Source organism: Hypanus sabinus, chromosome 9 (genome assembly GCF_030144855.1).
Source record: "Hypanus sabinus isolate sHypSab1 chromosome 9, sHypSab1.hap1, whole genome shotgun sequence".
NCBI classification, from domain to species: domain Eukaryota; kingdom Metazoa; phylum Chordata; class Chondrichthyes; order Myliobatiformes; family Dasyatidae; genus Hypanus; species Hypanus sabinus.
The window spans coordinates 67,717,601-67,739,877 of NC_082714.1; the positions used below are offsets into that span (position 1 = coordinate 67,717,601).

The 22,277-nt window shown below is 41.5% G+C and overlaps 1 protein-coding gene across 1 annotated transcript in view; it reads right to left on the bottom strand.

The window, feature by feature from the left end:
• Positions 1 to 22,277, bottom strand: part of atpaf2 (ATP synthase mitochondrial F1 complex assembly factor 2) — a 28,790-nt gene that overhangs the window by 2,349 nt on the left and 4,164 nt on the right. Inside the window, exons 3-7 of the mRNA XM_059979844.1 lie at positions 21,205 to 21,353; positions 10,599 to 10,696; positions 9,913 to 9,993; positions 8,638 to 8,750; positions 2,969 to 3,084 (exon numbers count right to left, since the gene is read on the bottom strand). Coding sequence (XP_059835827.1) covers positions 2,969 to 3,084; positions 8,638 to 8,750; positions 9,913 to 9,993; positions 10,599 to 10,696; positions 21,205 to 21,353 — 557 coding nt within the window. The remainder of the gene's footprint in view (positions 1 to 2,968; positions 3,085 to 8,637; positions 8,751 to 9,912; positions 9,994 to 10,598; positions 10,697 to 21,204; positions 21,354 to 22,277) is intronic.

Genomic DNA, 22,277 nt, shown 5'->3' on the forward strand with positions numbered 1-22,277 from the left:
GTGAAGGTTACTGAAGGCATCCATACATCATTCTAACTCATGTCACATTCTTGTCATGTTTCAAACTCCCAGAATTCCCTTTCTAAAAACTAGTCATTTATCAGCAAAACCAGAGCTGATTATTGACTGCGGCAGGAAGAAATCAGAGGTCCATAGTCGATGAGCCTCTTCATCAGGGGATTGGAGGTGCAGAAGGTCAGTAACTTTAAATTTCTTGGCATTATCATTTCAAAGGTTCTGTCTTGGTACCAGCACATCAGTGCCATTACAAAAAAGGCACGGCAATTTCTTCAGTTCCTTAGAAGTTTGCACAGGTTCAGCATGTCATCTAAAACTTCTATACATGTATAGTGGCAAGTATCCTGACTGGCCTGGTATGGAAACACCAAGGACTATGAACTGAAAAGCCTATTTAAAAAATAGTGGATACAGCCCAGTTCATCAGAGGAAAAGACACCTCCACCCTCCCAACAACACCATTGAGCACATCTACAAAGGGTGCTGCTGCAAGAAAGCAGCATCCATCATCACTGACCCCCACCATCCAGGCCGTGCTCATTCTCATTCTCAGTGCTGCCACACCACCAGGTTCAGGACCCTTCAACCATCAGAACCAGTGTGGACAGCTTCACTCACCTCAACTCTGAACTGACCCCACAAACTATGGACACATTCTCAAGAACACAACAATTAATTTTCCAGAGATTATTACTTATTATGTATTATTTTTTGTATTTCCACAGTTTGTCTTTTGCACACTGGTTGTTCGTCCACCTTTGTGTTCAGATTTTCATTATTTTGTGAATGCCCATAAGAAAATGAATTTCAGAGTTGTATATGGTGACATATATGTTCTACGATAATAAGTTAATTTTGAAATTTAATGTAGTACAACTGTCATAAGAATTTATATTGTTTAAATAAGCCATTGCTCCTTTTCTCAAGAGTAAACTGGTTTGGCAATAATTACAGGCCAGCAGGTGATGATGGAAATTTTGCTGCCTCTTCCCTTCTTGCTATCTCCAGCTCAGAGGACAGTTGTGCAACAATATCCACTGTTAACCTAATCGACTCACAGAGCTACATTAATTACACCCCCATCCTGATCAACTCACACAGATACTTTCATTACACCCCCGTCCTAATCGAATCACAGTGCTACTTTAATTACACCCCCCACCCTAATCAACTCAGAGATACTTTCATTACACCCCCGTCCTAATCAAATCACAGAGCTACTTTAATTACACCCCCCACCCTAATCAACTCACAGAGATACTTTCATTACACCCCCCACCCTAATCAACTCACACAGATACTTTAATTACACCCCCCCCACGCTAATCAACCCAGATACTTTCATTACACCCCCCACGCTAATCAACTCACACAGCTACTTTAATTACAACCCCACCCTAATCAACTGACACAGGTACTTAATTACACCCCCCACACTAATCAACTCACACAGCTACTTTAATTACAGCCCCCACCCTGATCAACTCACACAGCTACTTTAATTACAGCCCCCACCCTGATCAACTCGCACAGATACTTTAATTACAGCCCCCACCCCAATAAACTCACAGCTACTTTAATTACACCCCCACTCTGCTTTTTCCTGTAAGAACTCCATTTCATTCTCCCCCATTTGTCCACCTCACTGGCATCAGTTCTTAGAAGAGTTTCTTCACTAGCATCTTTAAGAAGTATTCCTTCTTAATTGACAGAACCTCAGGTGTCTTTAATCTATTACCTGCATATCCGCTTTTACACTTCAGAGAAATGCTCAACCTCCACATTCAATAATATCTTCCATAATTTATGGGATTCTGTCATTGAACACATCTTCCCCACCTATGATACGACAAATGGATTTCTGGATAGTGTCTTAGACTGGCATAGAATACAGTGTGATATAAATCAGTTGCAAATATGGGCGGATAAATGTGAGGTGTTGCACTTTGGGAGGGTAAAAGCAAGGAGACAGTAAGTTCACTGTTAAGGGAAGATCCTAAACAGTGTTGCTGAACAGGGGTCTTGCGATCCAGGTTCATAGCTCCATGAAAGTGGCTACACAGGTCGACAGGGTCGATAAGAAGGCTTATGGAATGCTTGCTTTTAATAGTCGAGGGTTTGAGTTCAAGAGTCAAGAGGTTACATTGCAACTTTATAAAACTCTGGTTAGGCCACATCTGGAATATTGCATATATTTTGGTCACCCCACTACAAGGAGGATATTGAGGCTTTGGAGAGGCTGTAAGTTTACCAGGATGCTGCCTGGTTTAGAGGGCATCAGAGGCTGAACAAACTTGGGTGGCTTACTTTAGAGCAGTGGAGGCTTGGGTGGGGGGGGGGGGGGAATGAAATTGAGGTTTATTACATTATAAGAAGCATAGATAGAGTAGACAGGGAGCATGTTTCCCAGGGTAGAAATGCCTAGCACCAGAGGGCATGCATGAAGGTGAGAGGGGGTAGGTTCAAAGGCCACTTGAGGGGTAAGTTTTTTTTTACTCAGAGTGGTGGATGCCTGGAATACACTGCCTGGTATGGTGGTAGAGGTAAATGCATTAGAGGGTTTTAAGAGACATTTAAATATGCACATGAATATCAGTTATATGGTACATGCATACTTTGACAATAAAATGAACTGTTTAATATGAGGAAGATAGAAGGATATGAACATTGTGTAGGAAGGAGGAATTCGTTTTTAGGGGACTTTTACATTTCAGCAGGTTTGGCACAACATTGTGAGGCAAAGGGCCTGTACTCTATTCTTGTATGGCCTATGTTCGAACACATGCTCACCTTTTCCCATATGATAAAGAACCCTTGAGCTGAGACATCATCGCTGCTTCTTGCTGATATGCTGAGAGCTTTCAGTATTATATCTATTGGCCAGCATAAGTAGGAGTTTGTGGTTCGGAGTACATGACACAATATACTCTGTCACCAATATATATCATACCTGATATTGTTCCTCTAGCCGAGACAGTAACACAGCCTTCTCTACGCTGAGGTTTCGATCAATTAGATTTAGGGAAAGAACCACTGATTTAAGTTGTTGGATGACATACTCCAGACCTTAAAAAAATAACAAAGGCAACAATTTCAACAAGGTTTTACTCACCTTTTCAAAGGCAGTTTTAATTACAAGTGAAAAGGAAGCTATATTACATACTTAATGAAGAAATTACTCTTTCTCTACATAAACTCCCCACAGAAAAATGTTTTAAAAGGGAATCTGTCCTTGAGAGTAAAGGGAAGCAACTCTTTCATTCTACACATTGTGGTGGGAGGGGTCAATAAAATTCACAGAGCATATTGGATGACACCCTTTAATGACCAGCAAGAAGTCAGTTAAGATTATGGCAAATAGGTTCACATGTTACGTTCAGTCATTACTCCACTACATACTATTCTCCAAGAAAGTACCGCAAAGACAGCGACACATCCTTGGACTCAGAGCAATACAGCGTGGATACAGGCCTTTTGGCCCAACGAGTCCCTGTTAACCCAGCTAATCCCAATTTCCATATCCCTTCAAGTTCCACTACTATGTGCTACCCAATTGCCTCTTTAATGATCTGCCTCAACCACTTTTTCTAAGCAGCTCATGCCATATACCACCCTCTGTATGAAACACTTTCCCCTCTCATGCCCCCTAGTTTAGAACCCCCTTCCCCGGGGTAAAACACTGTTAATGTCTTCCTTACAGGACTTCATTAGTCAGAGGTAATGTCTCAGCTCTATAAAATCCTGGTTAGACCACGTGGAATATTGAGTTCAGTTTCAGACACCACACTATGAAATCCTGGTTAGACCACGTGGAATATTGAGTTCAGTTCCGGACACCACACTATGAAACCCTGGTTAGACCACGTGGAATATTGTGTTCAGTTCCGGACACCACACTATGAAATCCTGGTTAGACCACGTGGAATATTGAGTTCAGTTCCGGACACCACACTATGAAACCCTGGATAGACCACGTGGAATATTGTGTTCAGTTCCGGACACCACACTATGAAATCCTGGTTAGACCACGTGGAATATTGAGTTCAGTTCCGGACACCACACTATGAAACCCTGGTTAGACCACGTGGAATATTGTGTTCAGTTCCGGACACCACACTATGAAATCCTGGTTAGACCACGTGGAATATTGAGTTCAGTTCCGGACACCACACTATGAAACCCTGGTTAGACCACGTGGAATATTGTGTTCAGTTCCGGACACCACACTATGAAATCCTGGTTAGACCACGTGGAATATTGTGTTCAGTTCCAGACACCACACTATGAAATCCTGGTTAGACCACGTGGAATATTGAGTTCAGTTCCGGACACCACACTATGAAATCCTGGTTAGACCACATGGAATATTGTGTTCAGTTCCGGACACCACACCACAGGAAGGATGTGGAAGCTTTAGGGAAAGTGGAGAGTATATTTACCAGGATGCTGCATCTTATGAAGTTAGGTTAAGCAAGCTAGGCCTTTTTGCTCTGGAGTGAAGGAGGGTGAGAGGTTACTTGACAGAGGTGTACAAGATGATAGAGTGGAGAGTCAGAGATTTTCACCCCAGGGTAGAAAATGTTAATAAAAGGGGGCATAATTTTGAGGTGACTGGAGGAAAGTATGGGGGGTGGGGGTGGGGAGGAGTGTCAGAGGTAAGTTCTTTACACAGACAGTGGTAGATATGTGGAACATCCTGCCAGGGGTGGTGGGAGAGGCAGAAACATTAGCAGCATTTAAGATAGGCATATGGATGATAGAAAAATGTAAGGCTATATAAAAGGGAAGGATTAGATTGATCATAGAGTAGGCTAAAAGGTTGGCACAACATCGTGGGCCAAAGGGCCTGTACTACGCTGTAATGTTCTATTTTCAATCAATACTACTCCTACCTTTAAATATTTCTAAAAGGTCGTACCTGCACAACAGCTCAGGCAGGGTATGTATCCCATTACTGCTTATAAGGTGAAACCTATCAGCATAAATGGCAGCAATGCTTCAATCTCTGATAAGCTCAACATCTTTTATGCATGCTTTGAAAGGGAGCATAAAACTATATCCCTGTCTCGAAGACTAACGATAACGTCCTTCAAGAGGATGAGTGAAGCCTCACAAGGCATCAGTCCTTGATCAGACTCTGCCAGAGTTGCTGTACATCCAATTGTGTCATAGAATTAACTTTTCTCTTTAAGAATTAACCAGAAAGGTCACAGTGGATGTTGTCTATTTGGACCCTAGCAAGGCTTTGTAAAAGTCCCAGTGTTCGACTGGTTTGGTAGGTTAGGTTACATGGAACCCAAAGGAAAAATAATTCAAAATTGGCTCAGTGATAAGATGTACTTAGCAAAATACTGAAAACCTCTGCCAGGCAACTGGCTGGAGTGTTCAATGGCATCTCAGCCTCACTGCTACAGGTTCCCACCTGCTCCTAAAGGTTATCAATCATATAGTGCACGAAAAGAGCCTCAACAGTAACACTCACACATACTCTGAAATGCTGTGACAGGTTGGTGATGGCTAGAATTAATTCCTATTTGAGCAAAGACCAGGGCCCACTGCAATTCGCCTACCGACACAACAGTTCACAGCAGGTGCAATCTTACTGGTTCTCCACTCAGCCTTGGACCACAGCAATACACACATCAAGCTGCTGCTTATTGATTACAGCTCAGTGTTCAACACCATCATTCCCTCAATACTAACAAACAAGCCTCAAAACCTGGACCACTGTACCTCCTCCTCCAACTAGATCCTTTTCCTCCTCGGCAGGAGACAAGAGTCAGTGCAGATTGGTAATAACATCTCCTCCTTCCTAATCAACTCAGGGACGTAAGCTTAGCCCTCTGGCCTACTCCCTCTACACCTGACTGTGCAGCTAGGCACAGTTCAAATGCCATCTAATAATTTATCAATGTTCTTCACAGAATCAAGGATGACAATGAGGAGGCATACAGGAGTGAGGTAAATTGGCTGGTTGAGTGGTGTTGCAACAACAATCTTGGACTCAATGGCAGCAAGACCAAGGAACTGACTGTGAATTTTAGGTAGAGCAGGGGTCAGCAACCTTTACCACTGAAAGAGCCACTTGGACCCGTTTCCCACAGAAAAGAAAACACTGGGAGCCGCAAAACCCGTTTGACATTTAAAATGAAATAACACTGCATACAACGTTTTTTTTGCCTTTATGCTATGTATAAACAAACTATAATGTGTTGCATTTATGAAATTGATGAACTCCTGCAGAGAAAACGAAATTACATTTCTGCATGCAACAAAAACATTTTGAACTCCGAAAAAAAGACGTTGGGTTGAAAGTTACTTTTAAGTAAAATATTCAATGTCTATTTGAGTCCTTCATGTATTTATGAAAAACGCCGAACTTAAATTTTCCGCCAGCAGCAAACCAAAAATAACGTCAGCCAGCTGTCATCCTGAAAAATGAAAGGACTATTTCACTGAACAATGAAAAAATATGAATATAAGTAAAATAATAGGCAATTAAAATATTTATCATACTTGGTTAATGGGATTTCTGCTCCTGGACCTCAGCGCACAGCGTCTGCACATCAGGGCTGTATGATGTCACCTTCATCTTTACACAGGATCGCAAGCTGTCATCTGTGAGGTTTTCAATATCACTCCATTTGTGTTTCTGAGCAAGAACGGCCTTCTGACGGGCAACATCTTCAAGGTCTGCTGTCAAGCGTCTAAACTTGGACACCCATATGTCTTTGTCGGCTATGTCGGCCAGTTCCATCTCAAGATCAGGTTGACTCACACCTGCCAATGCAGTCGTATTCAGTAGGGAAGGATCGATGCTTAAGGGAGTGACCGGGAAGGATAATGTGTTTTTTTCCTCTCTGAACTCACAGAAGCGTTTCCCAAACGATGTTTGCATTGCGATGATTGCAGAATGTAAATACTCCGAAATTATCATGTCGTGACCTTGTTTGAACTCTCTCAAATTGGGGAAGTGAGACAAAGTGCCTTTCTGTAAATCTCTGGCAAGCACTGTCAACTTGCGCTCGAATGCCAAAACATCCTCCAACATGTGCAGGGCTGTACGTCCTTTCCCCTGAAGAGCTGTGTTCAGCGTGTTCAGGTGCGCTGTTATGTCTACCATGAAGTGTAGCTTTTCCAGCCACTCTGGCTGTTCCAGCTCAGGAAAGGTGAGCCCTTTGCTGCCCAGGAAAGTTTTCACTTCTTCCAGACACGCGACAAAGCGTTTCAGCACCTTCCGTCTGGACAGCCAGCGATAAAAACACGTTGTAGCGGTGTCAGTAAACTGCAGTCAAAGATAGCTTTATTCGAACTAAACAGCCTTGCTTTTCAGCTTCCCTCAACCCAGCCCCCATGGACGCAGATGCTGCAAAAGACGCGTACTCACAAACCCCCGTAGGCTATCTCCCTTAGCCGGAATGCTGGCTAATTGTGAGCCGTTTTATGATGTGGCAGGAAATGTGTCGTTACACTTAGGTTGTACAAGATCACCATAATTACATTTCAAAAGCTAACAAACTAACATAAAATACATTTTAATTAAATACTGACCAATTATTTCCCAAAGCCACAGGGAGCCGCAGCACAGAGGTGAAAGAGCCACAAATGGCTCGGGAGCCGCAGGTTGCCGACCCCCGAGGTAGAGGGAGTAAGGAGAACACACACCAGTCCTCATTGAGGGGTCAATGGCGGAAAGCATGCACTGATAGAAGTTCCTGGGTGTCAATATCTCATGAGAATCCAATACATTGATGCAATCACGAAGGCGGCACACCAGCAGCTATACTTCTGGTCAGTTTTCTGGTTCTGAGCCAACTGGAGCCCAATTTCTGAATGGAGTACCAAGAAGATTCCTGTTGATGCTGAAAATAGTCACTGGTACCCAGTAAGGGTGTGTTAGAATTTCTTAACATTTATATCACAAGAAACAAGCTTTCAAAAACATGAATGGCAATAGGATGAACAAAAAGTTTTTCAGCTTATCATTCATGTGTTCATATAGTTCTCCATTTGATGATTGCCTACTCTTTGTCCTCCAAAATATTGTGGAGTCGGTGAAGCAATACAGCGATGCAAATTATGACTGTAGCTCCTCATTTATGTCACACATTAGATGCAGCAAAAAGTCCCAAAAAACACTCATTGAAGTATCATCCAATAAAACAAAATTGAACCACATAATGACAAATCAGGTGAATGACCCAGAGAGGAATGCCTTAATGGAGAGAAGCTGAAGTAGTTTAGGTGGGAATTCTAGAGTTTAGACCCAAGTCAACCAAAGATGGACAGACGAAAATCAAGGCTGTGCACTAACTGGAAAAATGCACTTACCCACGTGCTCCAAGGCTGAAGGAAGTGATGGAGAGATGAGAGAATGAAGGGACTTGGAAACAAAAGTAATTTTAAAATCAATGCAGTGTCAGTGTTTGAGCCAGTGCAGGAGTGAAAGAGAACAGAACCTTGCGAGGGTTAGAAATAGGACAGCAGAATTGTGGATAACCTTAAGCTTACAAAGTGCAACAATAGTCCATTTAAAGACAACAGAGTGAATCCTCATTTTATATTCTGTCACTTGATCAAGAATACACAACAGAGGCCAAGGATTAATTAATCACATACCTATAAGTGCCCAAAAGTTATACGAAGAGAGATGTTTTTCAAAGGTCTCCTTGGACTTGCTTGGAATGTTTGGTCCTAAGATATTTGTAGAGAAGCCAATCTCAACATCATACCTGTTAGGGAAAAAAATGTGTAAAGCAATTTTAAACAGAAGGAATCAGAAATACTTGTTCTTAAGCTACTACTGCTCAGAGCACGTGCCCCAACTTCCCTGCAGCCTAACAAATTGTTTTTCTCTCCTTCCCAGTTCTGATAAAAGGTTTTCTACCTAAAACATCAACTCCATTTCTTTTCAATAGTTGCAGCCTGATCAAAAATTTGCTTATTTTACATTACCAGCATCTGCAACTTTTTTGATACATTTTAAACATTTGCTGTTGAAATGTAGCTACTTCTGTTTAAAGGGTGTTAATGCACCAATTGTGCTCTAGTTTTGAAACCCTTTTCAACTCTAAGAACATACAGTCGGCCCTCCTTATCTGCGGATTCCACATGCGTGGATTCAACCAACCGCGGATCAGGAAAACCCAGAAGTTCTCTCTCCAGCACTCGTTGTTTGCACATGTACAGACCATCTTTTTCTTGTCATTTTTCCCTAAACAATACAGTATAACATGGTATAAGTAATCTAGAGATGATTTAAAAGTACAGGCAGTCCCCACATTATGAACGAGTTCCGTTCCTGGGTCAGTCTTTAAGTCAGATTTGAAGTCGGAACAGGTACATCTGGTATTATGTAGCCTCAGTTAGTAAAATGTTTGTCTTAGTATACAGTATATATTTTACCTTTCTATGCATATAAAACACTTAAAAAACATGTAATTAAACCATTGCATCACTTAGTAATAATTATAGCTTTCATTGGGGCAAGGCCTTTCACATGCTCCATTAAAATTGTTCTGATCATTGACCAATCGTAGCCTAAAGCTTTTTCAATGACTGATGGCGTTTCACCTCTTTCCGATCGCTTTATTACTTCCACTTTATTTTCAATTGTGATCGTGATTATTTTCGTGAAGAGAAACACTGCGGATTCAGAGCTGCACCAGGTCCTAAAGTCCACTGCACTGATACAGGTTAAATAAGGTCTGGAGTTCCGTCGGGTCCTAAAGACCACTACATTGAGACAGGTTAAATAAGGGACTTGAGCATCCACATATCTTGGTATCCGTGGGGGGTCCCAGAACCAATCCCCCACGGATAAGGAGGGCCGACTGTATAGTCAAACCAAGCACATATTGACTAGCTGTGGTTCCACATAGAATCAAACCTTACCTGTTCTCTATCCATTCAACAACAGGATCCCATTCGTTTTTCTGAAGCTTCACTAAGCCAGGTGGTTCCACCACTCTGTAGCTGCACAAACATGAACAGGTGTGGATGAGGGTCAGTTAAGACTCATTATTCAAGATCCTGAAGTCACCCCATTACTTCAATTGTACTTTAACCTGGGCTACCTTTTAAGTTAAAAAAATTATCAAAGCAATCTCAATTAATATCAATATTAAAGATCAGCAATTAAAACATCTTTAGCTTCTAATGAAACTCCCAAACCTCTCCCTTTTGCATTTCACCAATTAAAATTTATTTTGCTGGTGAGTGATACCATGAAAGAAAAGCTGAAAGGGTACAGATGAAACTTAATGGCTTGAGGTGATATGTGGCCTGCCACGATTTCAATGCCCGAACCTTACAAAATGCTTCACTGAATTGCATTTGCCATTCAATTGGCTACCCAGACAGTTATCTGTTTTTCTAAAAAAGTCCTCATCACATTTCATCAACCCTCCCCAACAGGTCATTGTCTGCTTCTTTCCTACCCCAACCCAGTGCTACACATGCATTAGTGCCTGGAGGATAATGTCAGAGTTTAATTCATTAACTGAATTAGCTTCATTTATATGTGAAGTTCACACTCACATGGAACAACTAATAATCTCACCTCAACAAATGCAACTCACCAGACCACGTCTGTGTCCAGAAATTTGAGAGCTGACCTAATCAGCTGTTCCTTTGTTCTTTGCATTGGATTATCCAGTGCAGTGTTACACAATGTTGTCTAATCAAAGAAAATATTTTGCAGTTTAGCTTCAAAAATCAACAACCATTCATTGCTGTACAAATCCAATGTCACTTTTGAATGAGCCACTTTCAGATAAGATGTTCAACCGACTACGAAGCTGAAAGGAAAGACTAGGAGACTATATTGCAAGTGGAGCAGGTAAGCAGTTCGTCAGCCGTGAAAGAGATTTTCAAACGAAACAATTCCGTACTGGTGCCAGGGTCAAGAATGCCTCAGAGCAGTCACAGGGCATTCTAAAAGGGGAGGAGAGAAATTATGATCCACATCAATAGGTAGAAAAGCTGATGACATCCTGCATCAATGTGATGAATGCAGGGAGTGAGGATATTCATTGATGAAACAGCTAGACCTCCAAAGATGTGATCTCTGGATTACTTCTTGTATCGTGTGCAAGTGGATATCAGAATAAGCGTTTGGTCTGGCTACATAACTATTCCAAAGCTCATAAGCACATTGATTCCAGAAGTAATCAATCACATACTTCGATGATGTAGGAGAGAGGACTTTCGATCTTCTGATCATAGGATCATTAAAGAGTAAAATAGGACTGTACAAGCACAGCGTATTGCACATGAAACAAAATGGGATCAACATCTTTGGAGGAAGGTTTGTTGATAAACATATTTGGCAGGGGAATGGCTTACAATGTAAATGTACAGTTTGTGTGTTGTAAGGAGGTACAAATATACACTTAGTGGCCACTTTATTACGCACTGAGTGTAGTTTCTGCTGCTCTAGCCCATCTACTTCAAGCTTTGACATATTGTGCATTCAGAGATGCTCTTCTGCACACCAGCTCGTAGTTGTTTCGGTTACTGTTGCCTTCCTGTCACTTTGAACCAACCTGGCCATTCTCCACTGACCTCTGTCATTAACAAAGCATTTTCACGCACAGAACTATCACAAACTGGATGTTTCTCAACACCATTCTCTGTAAAGTCTAGAGACTGTCCTGTGTGAAAACCCAAAGAGATAAACAGTTTCTGAGATACTCAAACCAACCCATAAATCTAGTCAGCTCCATCTTGAGTACTAGCTTACAAAGTACCCAGGACATCACAGGGACCAGTGTTTAAGAAAGGCAGCGTCCATTACTAAGGACCCCCAGCACCTAGAGCATGCTCTTTTCTCACTGTTACCATCAGGTGGGAGGTACAGAAGCCTGAAAGCACACACTCAGAGATTCAGGACCAGCTTCTTCCCCTCTGCCATCCGTCCTAAATGGACATTTAACCTATGAACACCACCTCACCATTTTTAGTATATATTATTTCTGTTTTTGCAGTTATTAATCTATTCAATATCCATATACTGTAATTTTTTTTCCTCTATATTTTGTATTGCATTGAATTGCTGCTAAGTTAACAAATTTCATGATACATGCCAGTGACAATAAACCTGATTCTGAACCCATCTGGCACCAACAATCCTTCCACTGTCAAAGTCACTTTGATCACATTTCTTCCCCATTCTGATGTTTGGTCTGACCAACAATTGAACTGCCTGACCATATCTGCATGCGTTTATACATTGAGTTGCTGCCACATGATTGGCTGATTAGATATTTGCATTAATGAGGTGTACAGGTGTACCTAATCGGCCACTGAATGTAGAAGGAAAACTAGGTCAGTCTGGAGCAGGTGAGGGTACATAAAGGCACGAGAGAAATTGTCTTTATTGTAATGGATAGAATCTGACTGGATTACATGCATATGCAACAACCCAGTAATTTCAGTTTTTGACGCTGATGTGAGAGCATCCTTCAGGAGGGTGAACCCACGGAAAACATCTAGCCCAGATGGAGAACATGGCTGAGTACAGAAGACCTGGCTGGAGTGTTTACTGACATCTTCAAACTCTTGCTTCAGCAGTTTGAGGTACCCACCTGCTTCAAGCAGGCTTCAATCATACCAGTGCCCAGAAGAAAGTGATAACCTGCCCCAATGAACATCTTCCAGGAGCACTTGGATCCACAGTGGTGAAGTGCTTTGAGAGACTGGTTATGAAACACATCACCGCCTGCCTGAGGAGTGACTTAGATCCTCTGCAGGTCAACAGCAGATACCATTTCATTGGCTCCTCACTCAGCTCTGTAACTCAAACATCAGAATGGTCTTCATTGACCACAGCTCGGCATTCAAACCTATCACCCCCTCAAAACTAATCACCCAGGTCCAACACCAAGGCCTTGATACCTCCTTAGAAACATAGGAAAACCCACAGCACAATATAGGCCCTTCGGCCCACAAAGCTGTGCCAAACATGTCCTTACCTTAGAAATTATCTAGGGTCACCCATAGCCCTCTATTTTTCTGAGCTCCATGTACCTGTCCAGGAGTCTCTTAAAAGATCCTATCATATCTGCCTCCATCATCATCACCAGCAGCCCAATCCACGCATTCACCATTCTCTGCGTAAAAAACTTGCCGGATAGCTTCTCTGTACCTACTTCCAAGCACTTTAAAACTTGTGCACTCTCATCTTAGCCATTTCAGCCCTGGGAAAAAGCCTCTGACTATCCACATGATCAATGCCTTTCATCATCTTATACACCTCTATCTGGTCACCTCTCATCCTCCTTCACTCCAAGGAGAAAAGACCAAGTTTACTCAACCAAAGCAATGTCCCCTTGGATCGCATGCCTCCTTACTTTCTCAATAAGCCTCGCATGGGGTACCTGTCAAATTCCTTGCTTCTTGTATCACTGCTTCCTCGATTTTCTTACTTATAAACCCTAGTCAGCATGGATTAGCAACCTCTCCTCCACAAGGCTGTACGTTTAGCCCCTGCTCTAATCACTTTATACTTACGGTTGTGTGGCCAAGTTTACTGATGACACCACTGTTGTTAGCTAAATCAAAGGTGGTGTCAAATCGGCAGGTTGAAAATCTGGCTGAAGTGTCACGACAATAACCTCTCATTTACTGTCAGCAAAACCATAATGTATAGACCAGAAATCAGGCCATTTGGCCCATCAAGTCTGCTCTGCCATTCCATCATGATTGATATGTTTTTCCTCGCATCATCAACCTCTACCTTAAATATTCATAAAGACTTGGCCTCCACTGCTGCCTTTGTTAATAGATTCCACATATTCGCTATTCTCTGGCTCAAAAAGTTCCTCCTCTTCTCCATTCTAAAAGGGCATCCCTCTATTCTGATGCTGAGTGCTCTGGTCTTAGGTACTCCAACATATGAAACATGCTCTCCACATCCACTCTATCAGAGCCATTCGATAGGTTTCAATGAGGTCACTCCTCATTCTTCTGAATTCCAGTGAATACAGGCCCAGATCCATCAACGCTCTTTATATGACAAGCCAAAAATCCTGGAATCATTTTTGTGAACCTCATTTGAACCCTCTCCAATTTCAGCAAACTCTTTCTATGATAAGGGGCCCAAACTTGCTCACAATACTCCAAGTGAGGCCTCATCAGACTTTTCTTAACATTACGTCCTTATTTTTATATTCTTGTCCTCTTGAAATGAATATTAACATTGCATTTGCCTTCCTCCCTCAGACTCACCCTACAAATTAACCATTAGGGAATTCTGCACGAGGACTCCCAAATCTCCGAGTCTCAGGTTTTTGTATTTTCTCCCCATTTAGAAAATAGTCAACCCTTTCATTTCTTCTACCAAAATGTGTGGCCATACACTTCCCAGCACTGTATTCCACCTGCCACTACTTTGGCCATTCTCCGAAGCTGACCAAGTCCTTCTGTAGCCTATTTCCTCAAAACTACTTTCCCCATCCACTTATCTTCATATTGTCTGCAAACTTTGCAACAACACCATCAATTCCATCATCAAAATTATTGACATACAAGGTAAAAATAATTGGTTCCAACACAGATCCCTGTGGAACACCACTAGTCACTGGCAGCCAGCCAGAAAAGGCTCTCTTTATTCCCATACTTTGCCTCCTGTCAATCAGCCACTGCATTGTCCATGCTCAAATCTTTCTTGTAATACCATGGGCTTGTAGTTTGTTAAGCAGTCTCATGTACAGCACCTTGTCAAAGGCCCTCTGAAAATCCAAGTTCACATCAACTGATTCTCCATTGTTCATCCCGCTTGTTATTTATTCAAAGAATTCAAACAGATTTGCCAGGCAAGATTTTCTCTTGAGGAAACCATTCTGACTATGGCCTATTCTATCTTGTGCCTCCAAGTACTCTGAAATCACATCCTTAACAATCGACTCCAACATCTTCCCAAACACTGAGGTCAGATAAACTCCCTTCTTCTGCCTCTCTCCTTTCTTGAAGAATGGAGTGACATTTACAATTTTCCAGTCCTCTGGAACCATTCCAAAATTTAGTGATTCTTGAAAGATCATTACCAATGTCTCCACAATCTCTTCAGCCACCTTTTTCAGATCGCTGGGGCGTAGACCATGTAACTTACCCACCTTCAGACCTTTCAATTTCCCAAGAACCTTCTCCCTAGTAATGGTAACTTCACAAACCAAAGAGCTGATTATTGACTACAGGAGGAAGAAACCAGAGGTCCATGAGCCTGTCCTCATGAGGGGATCGGAGGTGGAGAGGGGGTAACTTTAAATTCCTTGACATTATCATATCCGTCCTGGAACCAGCACATATGCGTCAGCATGAAGAAGGCACGACAATGCCTCTACTGTCTTAGAGGCTTGCGCACTTTTGGCATGCCACTAAAGCTTTGACAAACTTCTACAGATGTACAGTGGAGAGTATTATGACTGGTCGCATCATGGCCTATTATGGAAACACCAATGCCCTTGAACATAAAAGTGGTGGACACAGCCCAGCCTATCATGGGCAATGGAAAATAGAGAAGATATGCAAGTAAATTAGGTATCAAGCACATCTATGTGAAAGCAAGACACCCACCATCCAGCAAACACTTTCTTCTCACTGCTGCAATCAGGAAGGAGGTAAAGGGGTATTAGGTCCCACACCAACAGGTTTAGGAACAGTTAGTACCCTTCATCCAACAGGATCCTGAATGTGTGTGGATCACTTCACTCACCTTGACACAAAAAATGATTCCACAACTTATGGACTCACTTTCAAAGTCTCTACAACTTGTGTTCTCAGTATTATTTATTAATTTATTTGCACACTTTGTCTTCATTTACACATTGGATCTTTGTCAGTCTTTGTGTGTAGTTTTTCTACGTTCTACTGTGAATGCCTGCAAGAAAATGAATCTCAAGGTAGCATATGGAGAAATATACGTACTTTGATAATAAATTTATTTTGAATTTTTTTTGGCAAGGAGAGAAGAACTTGGAACATTGATCTGAATATGGGAATGTGATGCAACTGCAATCACAGAGGTACATTTGAAAGAAAGCCAAGATTGGTAATTCATTATTCAGTATATAGAAAGCTTCAGGTTGATAGGGAAGTAAGCAAAAGAGAAGCACTGCAACATAGAGTAAGACCATGAAATTACCTTAGAGGGCTCTTCTTATGGCCCATAAGGATAGAGTTTAGAAATAAAGAGGGAATTACTTAGCTAGGTTCACACTACAGGTAGCAGCAGACAAGATTAGATATGTGGGTAAATCTAGTATAAATGCAATAAGCTATATAGTAGGAGAGTTTAACTTGTCCAAATATTAAATGGGGTTGCATCAGTGTGAAAGGCCAGGAGGAGTTAAAATTTTAAGTGGGAAACTTTATAAAGTGAAATCGTGGAAGTTCAGGTCCAATGTGTTCTTGTTAGGGTGAAAGCCAAGGAAGGCAAATCCAAGGAGTTCAATGTCAAGGGATATTGAGGGCTTAAGAGTGGATGAAGATATCACTGGCAGGAAAGTTTAAGAAAAAAGTCACAAAGATCCTACGAGTAAATTAAGCGCACAGTGTAAAGAGTGGGGCCCATGAGGGCCCAAATTGGCTGTCTGTGTGTGGAGCCAGACAATGTGGGCGAGGCCTTAAATAAATACTTAACTGTATTCATAAAGAAGAAAGATATTGCAGTGTGGACTTCAAGGAGGGGGTGCGGAATATTCTAGATCATGTGAACATTAAAAAGGAAGATGTATTAGATTCCTTAACAAGGACAAAGGTGGATGAATATCCAGGACCTAATGATCTCTGTCACAGGCTGCTAATAGAGTCAAGGCAGAAATTGGTGGGGCCATGACAAAGCTTTTTAAAACTTTGCTGACTACGGGCAAGGTGCTAGGTGACTGGACAACAACAGATATGATATTCTTATTCAATAAGGGCAGCAGGAATAAACCAGGTAATTACAGGCAAATGATCCAACAGGATTAATGAATACCTGGCAAGTCAAGTGTTGATCAAGGATGAAAAAATCAAGGTAATCAGGGAAAGGCAACACAGTTTTGTGAGTGAAGGATCACATTTGCCTAGTTTTCTGGAGTTCTTTGAAGTAGCAACGTGTGTGGTGGATGCACTAAAATGTACATAATTGACAAGCAGCCACTTCATGAAAAAAAATAACAGATTGTGGGACACAGTACTGTGCAAAAGTCTTAGACGCCCGAGATTTTTTATATAAATTTAGTTTTCGATGTTTACTTTTTATCTTTTGTAGAAGTGTGTCAGTAGAAGAGAAAATTTTAGATATTCAAACATTCATTTTCCAAAAAATTAAAACAAAGAAATTTAACATTTTTTCTTTCACTATTTCATTAATGAAACAAACATATTAAGTAATAGACCACTTCTCAAATAAAAACCTGTATGTATCTAGCCCAGTGCATGATTAAACAAAGATAACAAACTGGTGCTAAAGATCAATGACCTTACACTTCCTCACTCACCACCATTCAGGGCCCCAGACAGTCCTTCCAGGTGAGGTGACACTTCACCTGTGAGGCGGCTGGTGTGGTATACTGCATCCAGTGCTCCCGGTGTGGCCTTTTATGTATTGGTGAGACCCGACGCAGACTGGGAGACCATTTCACTGAACACCTACACGCAGTCTGCCAGAGAAAGCAGGATCTCCCAGTGGCCACACATTTTAATTCCAAGTCCCATTCCCATTCTGAAATGTCTATCCATGGCCTCCTCTAGCGCCAAAATGAAGCAACACTCAGGTTGGAGGAACAACACCTTATATTCTGTCTGGGTAGCCTCCAACCTGATGGCATGAACATTGATTTCTCTAACTTCCGTTAATGCTCCTCCTCCCCTTCTTACCCCATCCCTGATTTATTTATTCCCCCCCTCCTTTTTTTTCCTCTCTCTGCCCATCACTCTTTGCCTGTTCTCCATCTTCCTCTGGTGCTCGCCTCCCATCCCATGATCCTTTCCCTTCGCCAGCTCTGTATCCCTTTTGCCAATCAACTTTCCAGCTCTTAGCTTCACCTCACCACCTCCTGTCTACTCCTATCATTTCGCATTTCCCCCCTCCCCCTCCTACTTTCAAATCTCTTACTATCTTTTCTTTCAGTTAGTCCTGACGAAGGGTCTCAGCCCAAAACATCGACAGTGTTTCTTCCTACAGATGCTGCCTGGTCTGCTGCGTTCCACCAGCATTTTGTGCGTGTTGTTCAATGACAATGAGTTGATTGAACTAAACTGATTAACTGAAACAGTTAGAGGAATCAAACTGAGTGAAGCACAACCAACTTAAAAGGTGAGGGTGTGGCAAAAGTGACTGTTTAACCTTCAAATCATCAATTCTGACAACACGGCAAGAGTAAGCACAGCAACAGGACACAAAGAGGTTATCCTGCATCAGCAAGGTCTCTCCCAAGAAGAAATTTTGCAGCAGACAGGAGTTTCAAAATGTGCTGTCCAAGCTCTTCTGAAGAATCACAAAGTAACAGGCAAGATTGAAGACCAGAAATACAGTGGTTGGCAACAGAATCTGAGTGCAGACAATGAGAGATACATCAAACTGACATCCCTTCTAAATCAGAGAAGTCCAACACTGCTATCAGTTCTGAACTCAGAAACAACTGGAACCCAAGTACACTCATCTACAGTCCGGAGAAACCTTATCAGAAATGTTCTTCATGGAAGAATTGCTGCCAAAAAGCTATTCCTCTGGAGTGGAAACAAGCCGAGAAAATTGCCTACACAGAAAAACACAAGGACTGGATGCTGAGAAGTGGCAGCAAGTGCTCTAGACAAGTCAAAATTTGAATTTTTTTGGCTGAAACAATGCTGAGAAATAGAAGCAGATTCTCATCTGCCACAAAGTCCCCACTTCAGTCTGCCACAGGACAATGACCCCAAACACACAGCCAAGGTCATAAAGAACTATCTTCAGCAAAAAGAAGAACAAGGAGTTCTGCAACAGATGGTATGGCCTCTACAGAGCCCTGTTCACATCATCGAGGTTGCCCAAGATTACCTGGAGAGACAGAAGCAAGCTAGACAGCCAAAGTCTTACAAAAAAACTGTGGAAGTTATCCAAGAAGCTTGGAGCAACCTACCAGCCAATTTTCTTATAAGACTGCATGACAGTGTACTTAAGAGGATGTATGCAGGTTTAAAGGCAAAGGGTGGTCACACCAAATATTGATTTGATTTAGTTTTTTTTTGCTGTTTACTGCTCTTTATAGTTTTTACTGGTACTTGGAAACTTTTCATTTATGAAAGCTTCTTCACTTTACAGTACTTTTTTTTACACACGTGCCTAAGACTTTTGTACAGTTCTGTATGAGGCAACAAATTGGCATGGATAAATGATTGACTATCCAACAGGAAGTAGTGAGCAAAACTGACCGTTTTCGGCTTCATATCACTGTACCACTGGATCAGTTTCTGCACTTCAACTCTAATTGATACATATGACTCAGTGGAAGGTATTAAAAGTACATTGATAAATTTGCTGATTACATAAAAGAAAGGTGGGAAAGCAAGTTGAGATGAAGACAAGGCTAAAAGAAAATGCTGAGTGGACAAAGATTTGGCAAATGGAGTATTATGGGAGGGAAAATGTAAAACGGTCCATTTTTCCAAGAAGATAAAAAAATCATGTCATCTAAATGCTAAGAATAGGAGATTATGCAACAAGGAAAGAGGAGCAGGGGTATGCATACAGCCCTTCAAGCCTGTCCCGCCATTTAATACAACTGACTTACACTGGCCTCAACTCTTCGTCTGGCACATGTCAGTGTTTTGACATACCAAGGGATCAGTGTGGCCTAATGTCTGATTTGCAAAAAGGCTAGCACACGGGCATTAATGGCTCGGGGCACTGAATACAAAAGTAGAAAGGTTACATTTCAGCTTTGTAGAGGACTGGCAAAAGCACATCTGCACTGCCATGATTCGAACTGGTCTCTTATTTAAGGAAGAATGTGTTGGAAGTAGCTCAGAAAATTTATTCGAATAATACCTGGAATAAGGAAAAGTTATAGGAATTTAGAACAGAAATGATTGAAATATATATTATCCTGAGATCTTGACCGGATGAAGATTTTTTTTCCTCACATGGGACAAACTGGAATTAAATTTGTTTAACTTTCTCTTAAAAGACAAAGATATATACATTCTTGATAGCAGGGGAGTGAAATGTTTCCACAGGTAAACAGGACTAAAGAACTGAGGTTACAATCAGATTAGTCGGGTGTTTGTTAAATCATGAAAGGAGCCTGAGGGCTGTGGCCTTCTGCTTTTCCCAATGAGCGTCTCCTGAAATTGCCCATGGATTAACTTCTCACTTCCTGCCCATTTCAACAGTTTGACTGAGTCATGCATTTCAAATTCATCCTTTTTCTCCCCTCTCCAAATGACTTTTAGATTGATATGCAGGTTAAAACTCTCTGGTCCAGCAACTTCCATGGCCTGGCATGTCTTGAATCATAGATCAGATCTATACTAACTATATCTAACTAGCACCTAAAATCAACCACAATCTGTAATTAAGCTATAGGTAATAAACCCAACAGTGCAATTTTTGTGATCGCAGCCAGCATTTCTGACTTAGGGAAACTTTGGGTTATCTACAGTTCTCAGAACTCTTACATGATTCAGAATTGTCTAACTTCACAAAGAACATTTCTCCTGCTCAGAGGGCAATTTCTATCATCCACATTTTCTGTGTCTAGCACCAGTCAGGTTCCAAGGGTGGCAAAGAGGATAATTTTAACATATACATTTATTTTTTAATAAAATGTCGTACATAAATTTTCTGAGACTCAAATTCTCAAAGATGTAAATGCATACTAGAAATATTCTATATTAATGGCTAACAAAACATCTCTTCAGAAATCAACAATCTTTTCACAAATCCTGCACCATCATCCTTTGTCATTTAATCATCACCTTCAACTCTATCCAAGTCCTTACAATTCTGTTCTGTTTACCTCCCTCCATTTTCCTGACTACTACACTTGCTTAAAACCTATGACATTTCAAACTTTTTTCCTGAAAATCTAATTTAAAAGTCACTAACCTGAAACATTGATGCTCTGCAGATGCAGCACTTTCTGATTTGATTTTGATTTCACTTGCCCACAATTTTATAAGCTCTGTTTGATATCAGCATAATTAAAAAGTAGAGCCTACCAGATGCATGGTAAAGAACTGCAGTACATCTCCTTGGGACTGCCATTCTGTGGCAACAGCAATCGCCAGAGCTTCACTGGGAACCGTGAACAACTTGCCCTGAGGAGTCTTCAGCTTCCTGCAGTCAAGATTTATCTCAAAAGCACCTCCTGTGACATGCAGAGAAAAGAAAGGGCCATATAAAGAGTAGTGGCCTCCAAACAATGCAATAGTTTACACTTTAACCAAGAATTTTCAATGCTTCTTGAAGAGAGTCTGGTCAGCTCAAAAATTTCTTTTTGGCATTGCCAATCCGTGAGACATGCACGTTAACAGATTAACAAATAAACAAAACGCAACAAGGGCAACGCAAATTCCATACAATCACATACAAAATTATTTTATTTGTTGGCACAGATTATATCTAAACTGACCAAACATTAAAACAGTTTGCATTTATTTTAATAATTTAACTGCTGTACAACAAACATGAACTATTTTAGAACACTAGAAATACAAATAAGACCATAAGTCATAGGAGCAGAATTAGGCCATCTGGCCCATTGAGTCTGCTCCGCCATTCATTCATGGCTGATCCCTTTTTCTTATCTCCTCCTCAACTCCAGTTCCCATCCTTTTCCCCATACCCTTTGATGCCATGTTCAATCAAGAACCTATCCATCTCTGCCTTAAATACACCCAACAACCTGGCCTCCAAAGCTGCCTATGGTAACAAACTCCACAAATTCACCACTCTTTAGCTAAAGAAATTTCCCCGCATCTCTATCTTGAAATGGTGCCCCTCTATCCTGAGGCTGTGCCCTCTTGTCCTAGACTCTCCTACCATGGGAAACATCCTTTCCACATCTACTCTGTCTAGGCCTTTTCAACATTCGAAAGGTTTCAATGAGATCCCCTTCATCCTTCTGAATTCCAGCGAGTACAGACCCAGAGCCATCAAACGTTCCTCATATGGTAAGCCTTTCATTCATGGAATTATCCTTCTGAAACTCCTCTGGACCCTCTCCCATGCCAGCATATTTTTTCTAAGATGAGCAGCCCAAAACTGTTCACAATACTCAAGGTGAGGCCTC